Source organism: Nesoenas mayeri (genome assembly GCF_963082525.1).
Source record: "Nesoenas mayeri genome assembly, chromosome: Z".
Classification (NCBI taxonomy): Eukaryota; Metazoa; Chordata; class Aves; order Columbiformes; family Columbidae; genus Nesoenas; species Nesoenas mayeri.
Genome location: NC_137542.1, coordinates 51,986,692 through 52,000,763, shown reverse-complemented (window position 1 = coordinate 52,000,763; position 14,072 = coordinate 51,986,692). Strand labels below are relative to the sequence as shown.

Sequence of the window (14,072 nt, the reverse complement as noted above, 5' to 3'; positions counted from 1 at the left end):
ACAACTATTTATTAATCTGCTGAAGAAAAACGGTCATTGGGACTGCCAGAACAGGGACACTCGGTAGTTAGGCTAAGCAAAACTGGATTAGTTTCTCTAAAAAGCGGCGTGATACAACAGACAAGTGGTGGGGCTGATGGAGAAGCACACGGCAGAAAACTGAGTTCTGAGTCTTCCGTGACTTTATATGTAATTTGGCTTAACATTTTAAAATAAATGTGGTCAAAAAAGTTCACAGCTTCCCTCCAGCTGTCTGTTGGCTTGAGGTTTGTGGCTCTAGTCAGTAATGAAGGTAGTGAGCTGCATGGAAATTCACACAGCACTTAGAAAATGGAGGATCTTTTAAAGCCCTGAGACCATTCCTTAGAAGTGCTTTTGAAGAGGACAGAGGGCCCTTAGTGCTTTTTTATTTCCCTAGAAATACATGAGAGTATCTACACACAACGGATAATTCACCAAATTTAGCGGGTTCAGCTTGGTGCATACTTTCCATGTGGTTCAAGTGCTATAAAATATTCCATGGAGAAACACTGCTGACAAATAACTAAGAAGCAAAGAACAAGTACACAGGGGAGCAACACTGCAACTACACACAAATCCCAGACTGGCTGTGAATTTTTGCCCAAGGAGTGAAAGAAAAGCAAGATTCACCCTGGGATGAAATACCCAACTGAGAGTACTTCAAAAGTATTCTGTTTTTTCCTGTATGAGTTTTTACTCCACAAAAAAAACTGCCCCGAAACAGTAAAAATTCAGATTGTGCTTCCTGCTGAAATTCTGTATTTTACTTTGGTACTCAGCTTTTCAGTGAGTTTTTAAATGTAAGCCTGTTATATCACACTCAACAATACGGCATGTCAACTGTGATGCAGGTCTGGTGGCACCTCAGTAACAGCTGCTGAAGAATACCCAGCTCCTTGCGTGAAAAGCAAAGTCCCGCTGTTTCTGGTGGAATCTTCCGCTAACTGCCAAAATCTTTTCAAGAGCAATTTCTCCAAGGCCTGAATCAGTGCCCACTGAAAGCAAAGGGAAAGATTCCTACTGATGGCAGCTGGCCCAAATAAGCCAGAGGTCTAGGCTGCCCTTGCCAGAAAATTTTATGTGCATTTTGATGACTTTTAAAGCTTCTCTTTTTGTAATTGTCTTTCTTATGGATCATACTTTTCAGCAATTTTTTTTCCAGACACTTCACATACTGGATAAAGTGGGGTTGCTCTGCTGCCATCTCCGATCAAACACAGAAGATCATTTTATCAGATTAATTTTTAAGACACCCACTTTAGTCAGGGTGCACTGGGAAGAATACACAATGTTAAAACATTCTCCTGTCCAATGGCCAGATTTTCCCTGTATAAACACATGGGATGAAGGTAAAAGACTCAGTCATGTGCTAAAGAAAACTCTGTGGTGCTCTCACAATAAAACCATAGAAGCCAGGTTTTTAACAAGTTTACCCAATGGTTGAAGTTTACTTGCAGTTTGGCCTCCGAGGTAAGTATAGACATTCAAGTGCAGATGGGGATTGAGGGCAGATTTCACTGTGGAAAGAACTGGGACAGTGTTGTAAGCTCCGAGGGAAGGTGTGGGAGCCTGTGGTCACTACATACTCCTTTGATGCCACTAAATGGCAACTTATTACCAAGGTGCAAATCAGGTGAACAAACCTGTCTGAAAGGGGCTCATTGGGGCATCTGAGTTATCTACGAAACAGACAGGAAAGGAATGAAAAACGGTGCATCTTTAGGTACGAGTTTATTTCTGGAGGAGCTCTAGCCCATCATTTATTGCAATTGCTATGATGGGGAAGCTGGCTGCCTGCAGAAAATAGGTGCTGGCAGCAGTGTGAACAAGTGCACTCAGTGCAAAGACTGTCGCCCTTCTGTTTTCCTTTAACTAAACTTTGTTTTCTTCTGTTGAAGTAGGAGCAGGAACAGTACATGCAATCGCAGCTCACTGTTTTTATAGCACAATATTGGTTTAGACAAGATTTCAGTTAGCTTAAAAAAAAAATCCAATCTCCTCCCCAAGCATTAAGCCTAGCAAATTTTGTTACACCTTCAATATCCCAATTAATTATTCAGACACAAAATCACAATTAACTGGAGTTTAGCTGTCAGAGGTCACCCCTAACTTCTCACTCCTTTGGTGTATGACATACCGAGAGACAAGATAACACTTCAACCTGAACCACCACTGTAAAAATAGGTAGGGAGTTGGTGAAATGTGAAATGATTTCCAGAGCTGAATAAATCTAGTCTCTGGAAGAAACCAGCAGCTTCCTGGGGGAGAGTGCACTGCTCATGGTAACTTGCACAGAGGCAGGACAGGATCTTTTGCCCATTGTTGTCAATCTGGCTGCACCCTAAATAGCAGCTGTATTTCCATAACAAAGGACTTTAGTTATGCAAATCCTCTCTCTCAAGCCCAAGGACTGCAGACAGGATAGGTGAGGTTCAGCCTTCCCTTAGTAAAGAGTGTTGTGCTTCTACAGAATAGGTGCAGTGAACATGAGCTCTCCCAAATCCCAAACCCACAAACCCAGCACAAAGAGGCAGGAACCATCTTCACTGCCTCTGCCACCCTGTACCAGCGCAGACCTCTTGATCTCTTACGTTGGAAGGTTAAGGCATGTCCCCGAGTTTGCTTATAATAACTTGGTATCATGACCTGGGCTCTTATTCCACATCTGTATGCAAAGAACTGGATGTTCACTGAAGAGATAAACAGCAAAAAAACCCAGCTTCAAAGCAAAAGAGCCTCTCCTCTCCTCCCATAACCGGCCTGTAATTTGAATGCCCTGTGGTAATTTCGTAATACAATCTCCTTTTGCTCTAAGAGATGAAGCCAGCTGGGCAGTGGGGACAATGTCTCTTTTTGGTGTGGCATTTAGTATCTAGCCTGGAACTCAATGTGTAGGCATTTCTCCTCCCCTCATATTGCAGCTGAATGACTTTGCTGTGTTGATTTGAAATGACCTGACTAATCTCAACTTCCTCTAACAGTTTAATGAAATGTCAGAAGAGAACAAGGTCCACGGAACTGAAAAAAGACCATTCAAACAATGATGAAAAGAAACACATGGACAGCAGTTTTTAAACAGTCTTTGGGCTATTGGAAATAATTCAATGAGATTTAGCCAAGCTGCAATATAAACATATTAAGAAGGGACCAAAAATATTTCATATAAAGCTGCATTTTTTATCTGATTGTTTAATCTACTTCAGGATTACAAAAAGGAGGTACATGGGAAAAGCCACAAGGAGGTAAACCTTAAAACAGAAAGAGACCCTTCCCGCCCTGCTCAGATTAGTTGGTGTTTGGAAATAGAAACCAGAGAGCAACAGTTTCATCGCACTGGTTCCACCATCTGAAATTACAGGAGCGAGAGGTAGAGAGGATCTGGCAAGTTGAGTCCTGTTCCTTTCCAAGAGAAGTTTAATGTGTGTTCTCAACTGCAGAAGAAATTAAATATGCTGATCATGACTCCAACTTCACAGAACACCAACTCAGAGGGAAAAGCTGACGCTGTACTCCAATGTTGTACCCCATCATGGTACAATGAGCTAAACCAAACATATCAGTGCTTTGCATATCATTAATATTTTACTTCCTATTATGAAGTCTCTGAGAGCTCTGCTAAAATAGCATTTTCTTTACAGAAGACAGCCTCTAAATTTCATGAACTGCACATGGAAATTAATTTCTGCTTCCCAGCGAAGGTGAGAGGGACACTGTTTTGCTGGTGCAGCCGGTACCAGCTATTACCAAACACTAATTATTGTCCCATTATTTTTCCTCAGGTGTCTTTATTCCCATTATAATTGTGACAGATGATTAGTGCAGTTGTCCTCTGGAGTAAAACATCCTGAAAGGTAAAGATACGCTTTCCAGAGGCTACCATCTCTTCCGCCTCCCTTACCACCACTTCTCTGCAGAGCACGGCCGTGGCAGCATCAATCTGGTTGTACACACACAGGAGCCTCTGGGACTTCTCAGAATGCAGACTGTGTATCATACCATAGAATCATAGAACAGTTTGGGTTGGAAGGGACCTTCAAAGGTCATCTAGTCCAACCCACCTGGCAGGAGCAGGGGCATCTTCAACTAGATCAGGTTGCTCAGAGCCCCGTCCAGCCTCGCTTTGAATGTCTCCAGGGATAGAGCATCTACCACCTCTCTGGGCAACCTGGGCCAGTGTTTCACCACCTTAATTGTAAAAACTTTCCTCCTCATGTCTAGCCTGAATCTCCCCTCTTTTAGTTTAAAACCATCGCCTCATGTTCAAAGATTCGACTGTCTCAGTTACCGCAGGAAGTCTTTCCTCCTTCCCACAGCCCCTCCAGAATTCAGTTTTACTGTTGTTGCCTCTCAGCTTTCCACTGTTATACCATGCCGGAGAGACAGTCATGGACATGGGCCACAAAGGAGTTTTAAGCAACCTTAGGGCTGACTGCACATTCCTGTGTGTTCATTAACATCTGCTCAAAGTCCAGCTGTGAGTTAGGAGATGCCAGGTCTGAGCAATGACAGGGAACCAAAAGCTGTTGCAACCTTTGCACTCTCAAACTGACACCCTATGGAAAAAAAGTTCCATAACCAAAAGCGAACTGTTGTGTGGAAACTGGTGGAGAAGGAGGCAGTCTGGCGGCTGGGTGGGCAACCTGTCAGTCCAACAAAGTGTGCAGCATTGCAAACAAGCACCATTACCTTTACATATCTTTTGTACACAGCGTTCAAAAGACTGAACTTGTAAGAAAGAAGATGTTACATAAAATGTCCTCTCTGAGCTCCTCTGTTTAAATGAGCCAGCATTTGAACCCTAAATTATAGTTTTTGCGCTGCAGGTCATTTGAGAGCTACAGGATTTAGTACATTAACTTTATTAATCTAGGCAAAATGGGAAAAACTTATTTATAGGAACAGATGCAGCTGTGAGTGATGGGAAGAGCAAGGGGAAACTGAGAGCTATTATAATAAGCACAGGAGAGATTTTGAAGACTGCTAGAAGCTGAAAGGAAGAATCTGGGCCACAATACCATTAAGAAACTGGAACAGGTGACGCTAGGCCATTACAGAGAAGGCAATGAGGTTATTACGAGCATGTCTGGAGAAGGTATTTCCTTCTCTCATCATGGCAGAAGGCAGATGTAAAAGCCCCATCATCTGTTCTTGTCTTTAGAAGTACAATTACTTCTGTTCATCGCAAAGCTCCCACTGAAAAACTAATCCCATGGTCTTGGTGCTCAGACTGTGTGTAATCACCCACAGACATGTCCACAACTTCACCACGCAGACATATCCACAACCGCTCCTGGAGCTTCCTGGGAATTTCCCTGGCTACTGATGCTTTGGCAATGTCTAAAGGTCACGCTGGGTTAATGCCTTGTGTATCCTGAGATCTGGATTTTAGCTTGATGGTATCAGCACAGATGATTACCGCTGTTTGAACCTCATGCAATGAAAACTTCAGTTTGCATCACAGAGTTACTGTGTAATATGGAGCGCTGAATTTTCAGATTGGAATGAGGTAGGGACGGTGCCAAACAAAGGGCCTGGTACTGTTAAAAAAACCTCTTACTCAGTTCCCAGAGCTGACAGTATTTCACCTCACAGCTTACTCCAGCAAAGCTCAAATGTAAAAGACAGAATTTCAGTACTTTCAGCAGAAGTTATTTTTCTTCTATGAGAAGGTAATAAATGACAGTTCACAGTACACCATTTGGTCCATGTATTAATTTTTCTGCACCTCTAAACCACATGACGGTTTGCTGGAATAGAGAACGTAAGGAACTAGAAGTAGTTTGCCACCACTGCAGGTCGCATGATCAAGCAAGGTGAAGTGTGCACTTGTAGAGAACTACATTTTGTGCTTGCACAGAAAGAGACACCGCAATCTAATTCTGGTATGTTAGACCATTTATGCTGTCATTAAATTTTAAAATATTACTTAACTTAGGATGTTGACTGTTGACAAAGAAAAAAAACTCTGAAAATGCCATTCCACTTACACACTCCTAACTTGCTTCTGACCCTTGTGAATATCTCAACTGTATATAGCAAAGGAAAGAATAAGAAAATGTACTTCAGGTGATGACAGTGCCATGAAGTATTAGTTATCACTTTAATACTTATCAATTTATAATTAAAATTTTTAAAGGCCTGTATAAATAAAGAGTGCAGCAAGAACCTAACTGTAATGCAGAACAGGCTTTCAGAAAGGTATAGAATAATATCCTTCTAAATATTAACTCAGATTGTTGTATATTACACAACTGGAAAAGAGACAGACAGAAGATGCCATTAAGACATTTCACCATGAACTCGTCTTACTTGGGAATTTCTGTTGAACTGCTAGATCCTAACAGAATTTAATTCTGCTAAAACCAGTGAGCGTTTTACTATCTGCTTCAATGGCAAGGATTTAACTCATGGAATCATATCCAGATGGAACACGGAAGGACATAATAAAACTGAAGTACCTGCACTTACAAGGGTTTGCACCTAAATTAAGCACTAAATCTATAATAAGTAAGTACAAGGGCTTAATGTGAATGAGCCAATGATGCTTGAAATCCTACATATTCTGTCCTTCCCTTTTGGTGTTCAAGTACTTCTGTATCAAATAACTGTGGAGGGTTTAGAAACGTTCTACAGCTGTGGAACTGTAGATGTGATGGAAAGAAGAGAAATTTTCTTGGAAAATAAAAAATATATTAAAAAACAAACAAACAAACAAAAAAACCAAACCAACGGGTTTAATTGGTGAGATATGCTGCTGAGAACATTGAGGGAATGCAGCCATGAAGTTAAATGCAGTGATGACTACCCAGACATTCTAGAAAGTACTTTATGGGAGAGGTCAGACGCAGTCCCTATAAAGCAGATGTGCTGGCCAGTGCTAACGGTGTCAGCGCTGCAGGACACGTTCACTGCCAGGAAGTGAAAAGGATGGAAAGATTTACCCTAGAGAATAAGGAAACTGAGCAGTGTGAGATAAGAGTATACACAGCAAAAATGACCAGGACAAGGCAAATACTTCTCTCTAATACAGAACAGAAGATGGATGTATTCTCCAATTCCAACTTAAAGGCACAAAAAGTTGCACAAGAAAAAAAGAGAGGATCTGAAATAATGATGATATTCTGCAGATCATATTCCAGACCTGTATGACCTTGTATTTCATACAAATCAGAGGACGTGTGTGCAAGTCAGTGTACTTCATACGGTTTCAGGAGCCTAACGGAACAAACGGATTTACATCGTTACTATAAAAATTCTCATCATTTCCCAGAAGAGCGTGGTACATTATCTAGATTATGCTTTTCATTGTCTTTCTGATGAAAATACAAACTCTTAAACCCCGTAATGTAATTATTTTTCCCAACTCAACTCCTACTTCACAAATATCTGATCAGTCCAGCTTTTTTCCTTTTTTACTTACTCTAGACTGTAGCATTGCTCAGAGTCCTCTTTCAATTATTCTACATTTGTTGATTATTTTAACACACTGAAATTCCGTACAAAGAGTTGTTTTTATTTTCTGCCCAGCCACAAAAGATGACATCCTACTAGTGTCTGGTAACTTAATTACTGCATGTTTTGGGTTAGGACTCAGAGTCACAGAGGGTAGGTGAAGGAAGGTGTCTGTGCGCTTAATGCATGTGTGCCCTCTTAGCTAGCAAACCAGAAATTAAAACAAAACAAAACCCAAGACAACAAAACCTTTCCCAGATTCTTCCAGCTTCTGTTAAGAATTACCTAAAACTTAAATTATTTGATTTAGTTCACAATTCTGAAGAGCACCAGGTTTGTTTCTCTGCTGACATCCAAAACATCTACAGTACTGGAGTGGAAAAGCGCAGCAAGAGACTAGTGAGACCCTGCAATGGAGAGAGCAAGCCCATAATGAGCATTGTGTCCAACATGGATCTGTAAAACCACATGCAACACACGACAAGACAACTTCACAGCACATAATAGCCCAGTTAACAGAGTTGAAGTGAGGTCAAGCCTGGAATTCTAATTTTAATTGTCTTGTTCTATTTTTTTTTATCCTCCTAACTTTTTTCATTGTATGATCACAAATAACTAGGATACATATTGGTTCTGAACAAAGCACTGAGACATGAGTTTATTGTTTCTCTTAGTTGGAATTTCCTAGAGGAAAAATCTTGCCAAAACAATTTAATAGCATATTCAAAATTAAGAGTGCATTTTGACCCAAACGACTATAAATTAACCTAAAAAAAAAATCCCCAGGAAAGACAGTAATTTCTTCATTTTCCAAACAAAACAGGAAAATAACTGCAACAAAAGAGCATTTCGAACAGTCATTGAACAATACTGTGAAAGCATGTTTGTTAGTAAACGTAAGGACAGTTCCTTTGAAGAAAAGAGGAGTTCTATGGCCTGAGACTGAAAGCTGTGTGTTTTGAGAAGTGTGCTGTAAAAAATTAAAATATTTGAGCTTCATTAATCTTTGATGTACGTTCAATAAGAACAGGAGAATTACCTCACTGAAATCTGAACCACTTCACTTCTCACAAAATTCTGTTTTTAGAGGAACAAGACACATTTCACGTCAAGTACCTGAAAGATGTGTGTTGAATTTGTTTCAAAGGTGCAGCTTTTCTCAAGAAGATCATATCGAGGACTGTTCGTTCTCATGCGTGACAGTGTTGCTCAAGGCGATTGCCAAATATCACAGTACCACTTGTGACAGCCACAGGGAGAAGGGGAGTTTTCACAATAGGAATTGTGCAATCAGATTAGCCAGTCCAAGGAGGATTATAAAGATGTGAATGATCAATGCTGGCCACGTCAGCTGCCCAGCACGATGCAGAGAGATCACGTAGATGAGGGATGGATACACGAATACAAAGGCCAGACCACACGTTGCTCCAGAGTATCTGAGGAAAGTGGGGGGAGAGGGGAAGAAGAAAAGAAAATTAGAAACAGAATGCTTTGTTTAGACTCTTATTTCTTGTTGTCGTTTTCCCCCCTCAAACCAATGAACAGCCTGGCCGAACAATGACTATATGCACTCTCTGAACATCAGTTTCTGTCCCTTACCGTCCTTCACCTCCTTCACTGGCATTTAATTATCCCCCTCTGTGTTGCTCAGCCCCCTGCACTCTGACGTGCCTCTGAGGTTTCAGTCACATTCCCAGATGCTCCTGGGGATGGACTCCCTGTCTCAGACTCGATGTTTCTTCTTTTTTGGGGGCAATTTGTCAACATGCAACAGAAAAAGATTGGACAGTTCATCCTTCGTTAGGCATCCTTTACTGTCAGAACTGCAAATCTCATCACAGCCCAGCCATCTGAGGACACATGTTAAAGCATGTAAGCAAAGAAATGCTCCTAAATCTGCAATTTTTATTTTTATTTTATGAGATCCTGGCAAACCATTCTCTGAAAAGATCAACATGCCCTCCTGGTAACATGATCAACCACAGCAAGTGAAATACTTAACTGTTCTTTTTCTAACCACTCCCTTGCTTACCAAAACCTTCTCATTATTTTTCCCTTACTGTGAGTTTCCACCTACTAAGCTATACTGCAGCCAAATGTGCATTATTAACTAACAACATATTTTATTTCAAATATTTGAACATTCCTTTTAGACAGAGGAAATATTATAATACAGAGTAACTGTTTGCAACACAAAACCAGCAAGTACTTAAGTTAGACTGTATATAGACCATTTATCAGCTGGAAATTTACTGTTTAAAATGTTTGGTTACTATGTACAGTATGAACACATTAACAGAGGTCAGGATCAGTTTGCAAACAGATACATGTATTGCATTACATTTATTCAGAATTAATTACTAGACCATCTCTGCCGCTGGAATACAAAAAAAAAAATCACTAAAAGGAGAGGTACAAAAGAAAGGAAATGGAAAAAAAACCTCAAAGACCAAACACTGAGCAAAAGTAAGTTATTTTGCTACACTGGTCAGACCCAAGCCTGTCATTCTGGTTTTATAATTGGAGATTTCTATATTTTTAAACACCTCCCTCTCCTGGTTGTTGTAGGAAAGATGCAAACCAGGAATGAATGACACTGATTACAAATACAGTAGTGTCAAATGTAGAAAATAAAATTCATAAGATTGATCTCTCTCAATCACAGAAATCCTAGGTGTTTCTTTTACGTGGTAAATTTAAGATAACATTTAGAAGTATAACTTTTGTGTCAGTTTTCCCTTTGAAGTTACTTACTTTCTTGGATTTTTATTATGGACTTTCAAAATAGCTTAAAATGGCCTTAACATAAAACAAAACCATGAGAGAAGTGATACAATAAACAAGCAACTTTTCTCGTGACACTGTATTCTTTCATGCGCATAGTTGCAAGGTCCTCAGTGACAGCTCCAATGAAACCTGGGGATTCATCCCAGTCACCTCAGATACGGAGGCACAATTACAGATAGCTGCTGTTCAGAACTTTAAAAGGGCTGGTTGATTGTACTTCTAGTTCAATATTTACATCTTTAAAAGGTGTAAGCCTCACAAAATACAAAGATACATTTATTTACCTGCACTTCTACTGTTCCTGTTCAAGACGCAAACATGCAGCAACACCACCGGCAAGTTCACTGTGCAAGCAGCACTCACCTTATGATGCCTCCTATATTTGGATAATATCTTGCCATTGCTACTCCAGCTCCCACAATTGCTACGTTCAGGGCGAGCACATGGAAGACGCTACAGGAAAATGAGGAAAGAATGCTAAAATATCTGCTGTATTTATTAAAAAATACCATTATCCTTCATTTACACTACCATTTACCTTGTACATGGATGGTATTTCCAATCACACAACTCACTCTATTAAGGTAATTAATTTCACAGGAAACATAATATCTACTGAATGTTCAGAGTGCCAAACTCTAAATATCTAGTGTTTTGACTCAAAATATTCTTAAGGAGTAAGCATGTGTAATTTGGCAGCTCTTCTGAAAAACACCACACATGGTACTCAGCACAAGGATTTCAGATGGATATTAAAATACCAAAGAAACAATACTTAATTTCCACAAGAAAGAATTAACTTTATCTGAATTGCTCAAAGTGAACTAGTGTAAACCACAAGAAAGGAAAAGATGTGAGTGGAAAACATTACACAGAATACTAGGGTGGAAATAACACCTTAAAACTTGAACTCTAATGCATTTTGATAGAGGACAAACATTTAAAATGCTGGATGTCGTTTAATATATGATCCGTGTAATATTCAGTCTGGAACTTCTTTTTAAATTTGGTTTTAGAAATAATTTCCTATTACTTTCCTTTTTCCATTAGGCATGAAAATTTGAGATTTTCTGTTGTGCAAAAGAAGCTTTTAATGCATCAGACAAACTCAGTGTAGTTGTACACAGAGCTGAGACTGAGGAGCGTACTAGTTTTCTTCGGAGGTTATGAAATGTTGGCGTATGTTAACAAAAGGTGAAGTCAGGAAATATAATAAAAACAGTGATATTTTGGTCACACAGCTGTTTCTATGAAGGAAAATAAGAATTCACACAGAGGAAGCATAAATACACTTACAGGTTTTGTTTATTCTCCTGGAGGATTTGATTTCTTAAAATAAACAAAATCTGTAAATCAATGCTGATTTTTTCTTAACTGTGGAAAGTATCTGTATTATGGAGAAAGTCACTAACTAACAAGCTTTTTAGAAGTGACCACTTCCATGGATGAAAGGTTGGTTGCCAGCTTCCAGGTTAGGAAGAAAGATTAGTGATGTAGTCTCATTAAAGCTTAGGGAAATCGCGGTAATTTAAACATGCAGGAGTAATTTAAGATATGAACTATTTCTAATGCTTGCTCTTAAAAACTGATTTGAAAAAGACAGAAATAGTATCTTCAGTTTTGTAGATGACATTTTAACAGTGGTACAAGAGGTGCACCTCAGAGACTGAACATAGTGGGAACACAGCAGCTGAAACTTTTAACAAAAATATAATTGGATATAAACCTAGTAAAACCCCAAGAATAAAAAAATAAAATCCCAAGAATCAGACCTACTATGAAAAGTAGGACCAAACGTTTGCCACTTCACTAATATTGGTAAGGAAAGCCAATTAACTAAATGGTTCACAAAAAAAAGCATATGCCATTAAAAATTACTTCCTCTCTTCCCACACATATGTCAGATTGCAAATCCTGTCAGCACAATTGAGGCCAAAAGCTTATGAACACAGAAAATGACAGCACTTCTTTTTGCAAATTTGTGTCAGTTCAGAATATCTGAAAAATTCTTCAGTACTTCATTCTGACATGCTTTAAAACAGAAGCAGTGGCTTTGTAGTTCAAAGTTGTTGCTTTTTAAAAAAATAACTCTGGCTTCTAATAGCTTCAAAAGCAAAGTGGTGCATGTGTGTGTCTGGTGTGAAATGAAGCATTTTTCAGCTTCTTGATCTGGGAAAGAATAATTGGGCTATGGGAGGGAATGCGTTTTGGCTCAATTGAAAACAATGGTCTCAAAATGCTGGAGCCTCTCAAACAATTCAGTACTTGCAGAGCAGTGCTTTACAGTTTTAATTGTTACAATTAAGCAGGATCCTCAAGAACAATACCAAAATTTAAAAATCTGAAAGGATTTAAATCCATCTGTTTCAGGGCAAAAGGTTACACTGTATCTCTCCCCTGGGACATTTTTTCTCCTTTTTCTACCTTTTTGAAACAGCCCAAGCAGTAACCATGGTAACCATAGTATTAGCCAACAGGTGTTTAATCTGCAAAACCTTTCTTTTACCTATGCAGATATTCAAAGTTCATCTCGACTCCAAGACAGGAGAAAGCCTCATTCTTCATTGAGAGAAAGGCATTGTCATTTAGAAAGAAACCCTATCTTTCTGAATAAAGAAGAACCCGACATCTAGTAGCTGTATTATTTAGGATAGCGTTTCTTGTAAGACTAAGTTTTGTGCAGGCATGCTCCAAAAGGGACAAGCATTTCTCATAGCCCACAACATTTTGAACAAGTTCTGAACTGTTCAGATTTAGCCCAACACTAGCTTATGGTACAATTAATGGTCACCACCCATTGCAAAAGGGCTGTCAGAAAAACAGTACTATTGGGGGGAGCATAACCCTAAGACCTCTGCTTATTACGACTACGGGAGGTAAAGCCTGTAGATGAGGTTAGAGGTGAGATTTGGCCCCTTTCACCCAGCCACCCTGCGGGCACAGGGCTGTTTTCTGAGCAGCACAACTCTGCCCTGTCGGTGGCAGCAGAGCTGGGTGTCCCAGGCCAGCGCTGGACTGCACGCCTGGGCGGCGCAGCGGGGCACAGCTGAGGCACAGCTGGACGGCCCCAAGGAGGCTGCAGTTCACAAATCAGGCAGGCACACAGCAAGCCCAGTGCAGCACGTGGCACTGAAAACCATAGCAGAGAGGAGGGGAAAAAAAAGAAAAATCAAGCTTTGCCCTAAATCCTGCTTTTTTCCCCATTGCAAGGTTAACCTTCAGATTGACGGAGTCCAGAAACAACCTGGTACCCCGGAAAATCACTGGAGGGCTTGCTCTATCAACTTCTCTCCTGAGGAAGTGGTAGTTACAGTTACGCCACTGAACGACAGTGACTACTTATATTTAATTAACTTCAGCATCCTCAAAGGAAGAATCATATCAAAAATTGTGAAACCAAACCCTAGGGTAGGTGTTATTTAAAGAAATAGCTTATTTTAAATCCCTTCAGCTCAGGTGCAAGGAAATTACTAATGTGGGACTCAGTACAGAGTTGCAGGGTGAGAACACAATAGGAGAAACAGGGAAGCAAGGAAAAAAACCAAACCAGGATCACTTACGAATATTTGAAAGGTTACTGCATCTAAAACTGCATTTTCTTCCTGCAAATCTCACTTAAGTAACTATGAATCGCAGCAGTTAAGAAGCAAGATAGAAGCTAAGTGAAGAGCACGCATGCAAACAGCAGAACTGTACTTTATTGTATCAGAAGACACACATCTGTGGGAGAACTGGCAGGACTGCTGGGCTGCCATGGAGTAAAGGGAGGACAATCTTCAAGGGAAGCCAAGTGATTTCTGTCCATCAGCTTA

General features: G+C 40.0%; 1 protein-coding gene across 1 annotated transcript in view; it reads right to left on the bottom strand.

Moving 5' to 3' along the window:
* Window positions 1-8,743: 8,743 nt before the first annotated feature.
* Window positions 8,744-14,072, bottom strand: part of SLC38A9 (solute carrier family 38 member 9) — a gene marked incomplete at its 3' end in the record, with an annotated part of 38,882 nt that continues 33,553 nt past the window's right edge. The window contains exons 13-14 of the mRNA XM_080362945.1: window positions 10,624-10,713; window positions 8,744-8,909 (exon numbers count right to left, since the gene is read on the bottom strand). Coding sequence (XP_080219071.1) covers window positions 8,744-8,909; window positions 10,624-10,713 — 256 coding nt within the window. The remainder of the gene's footprint in view (window positions 8,910-10,623; window positions 10,714-14,072) is intronic.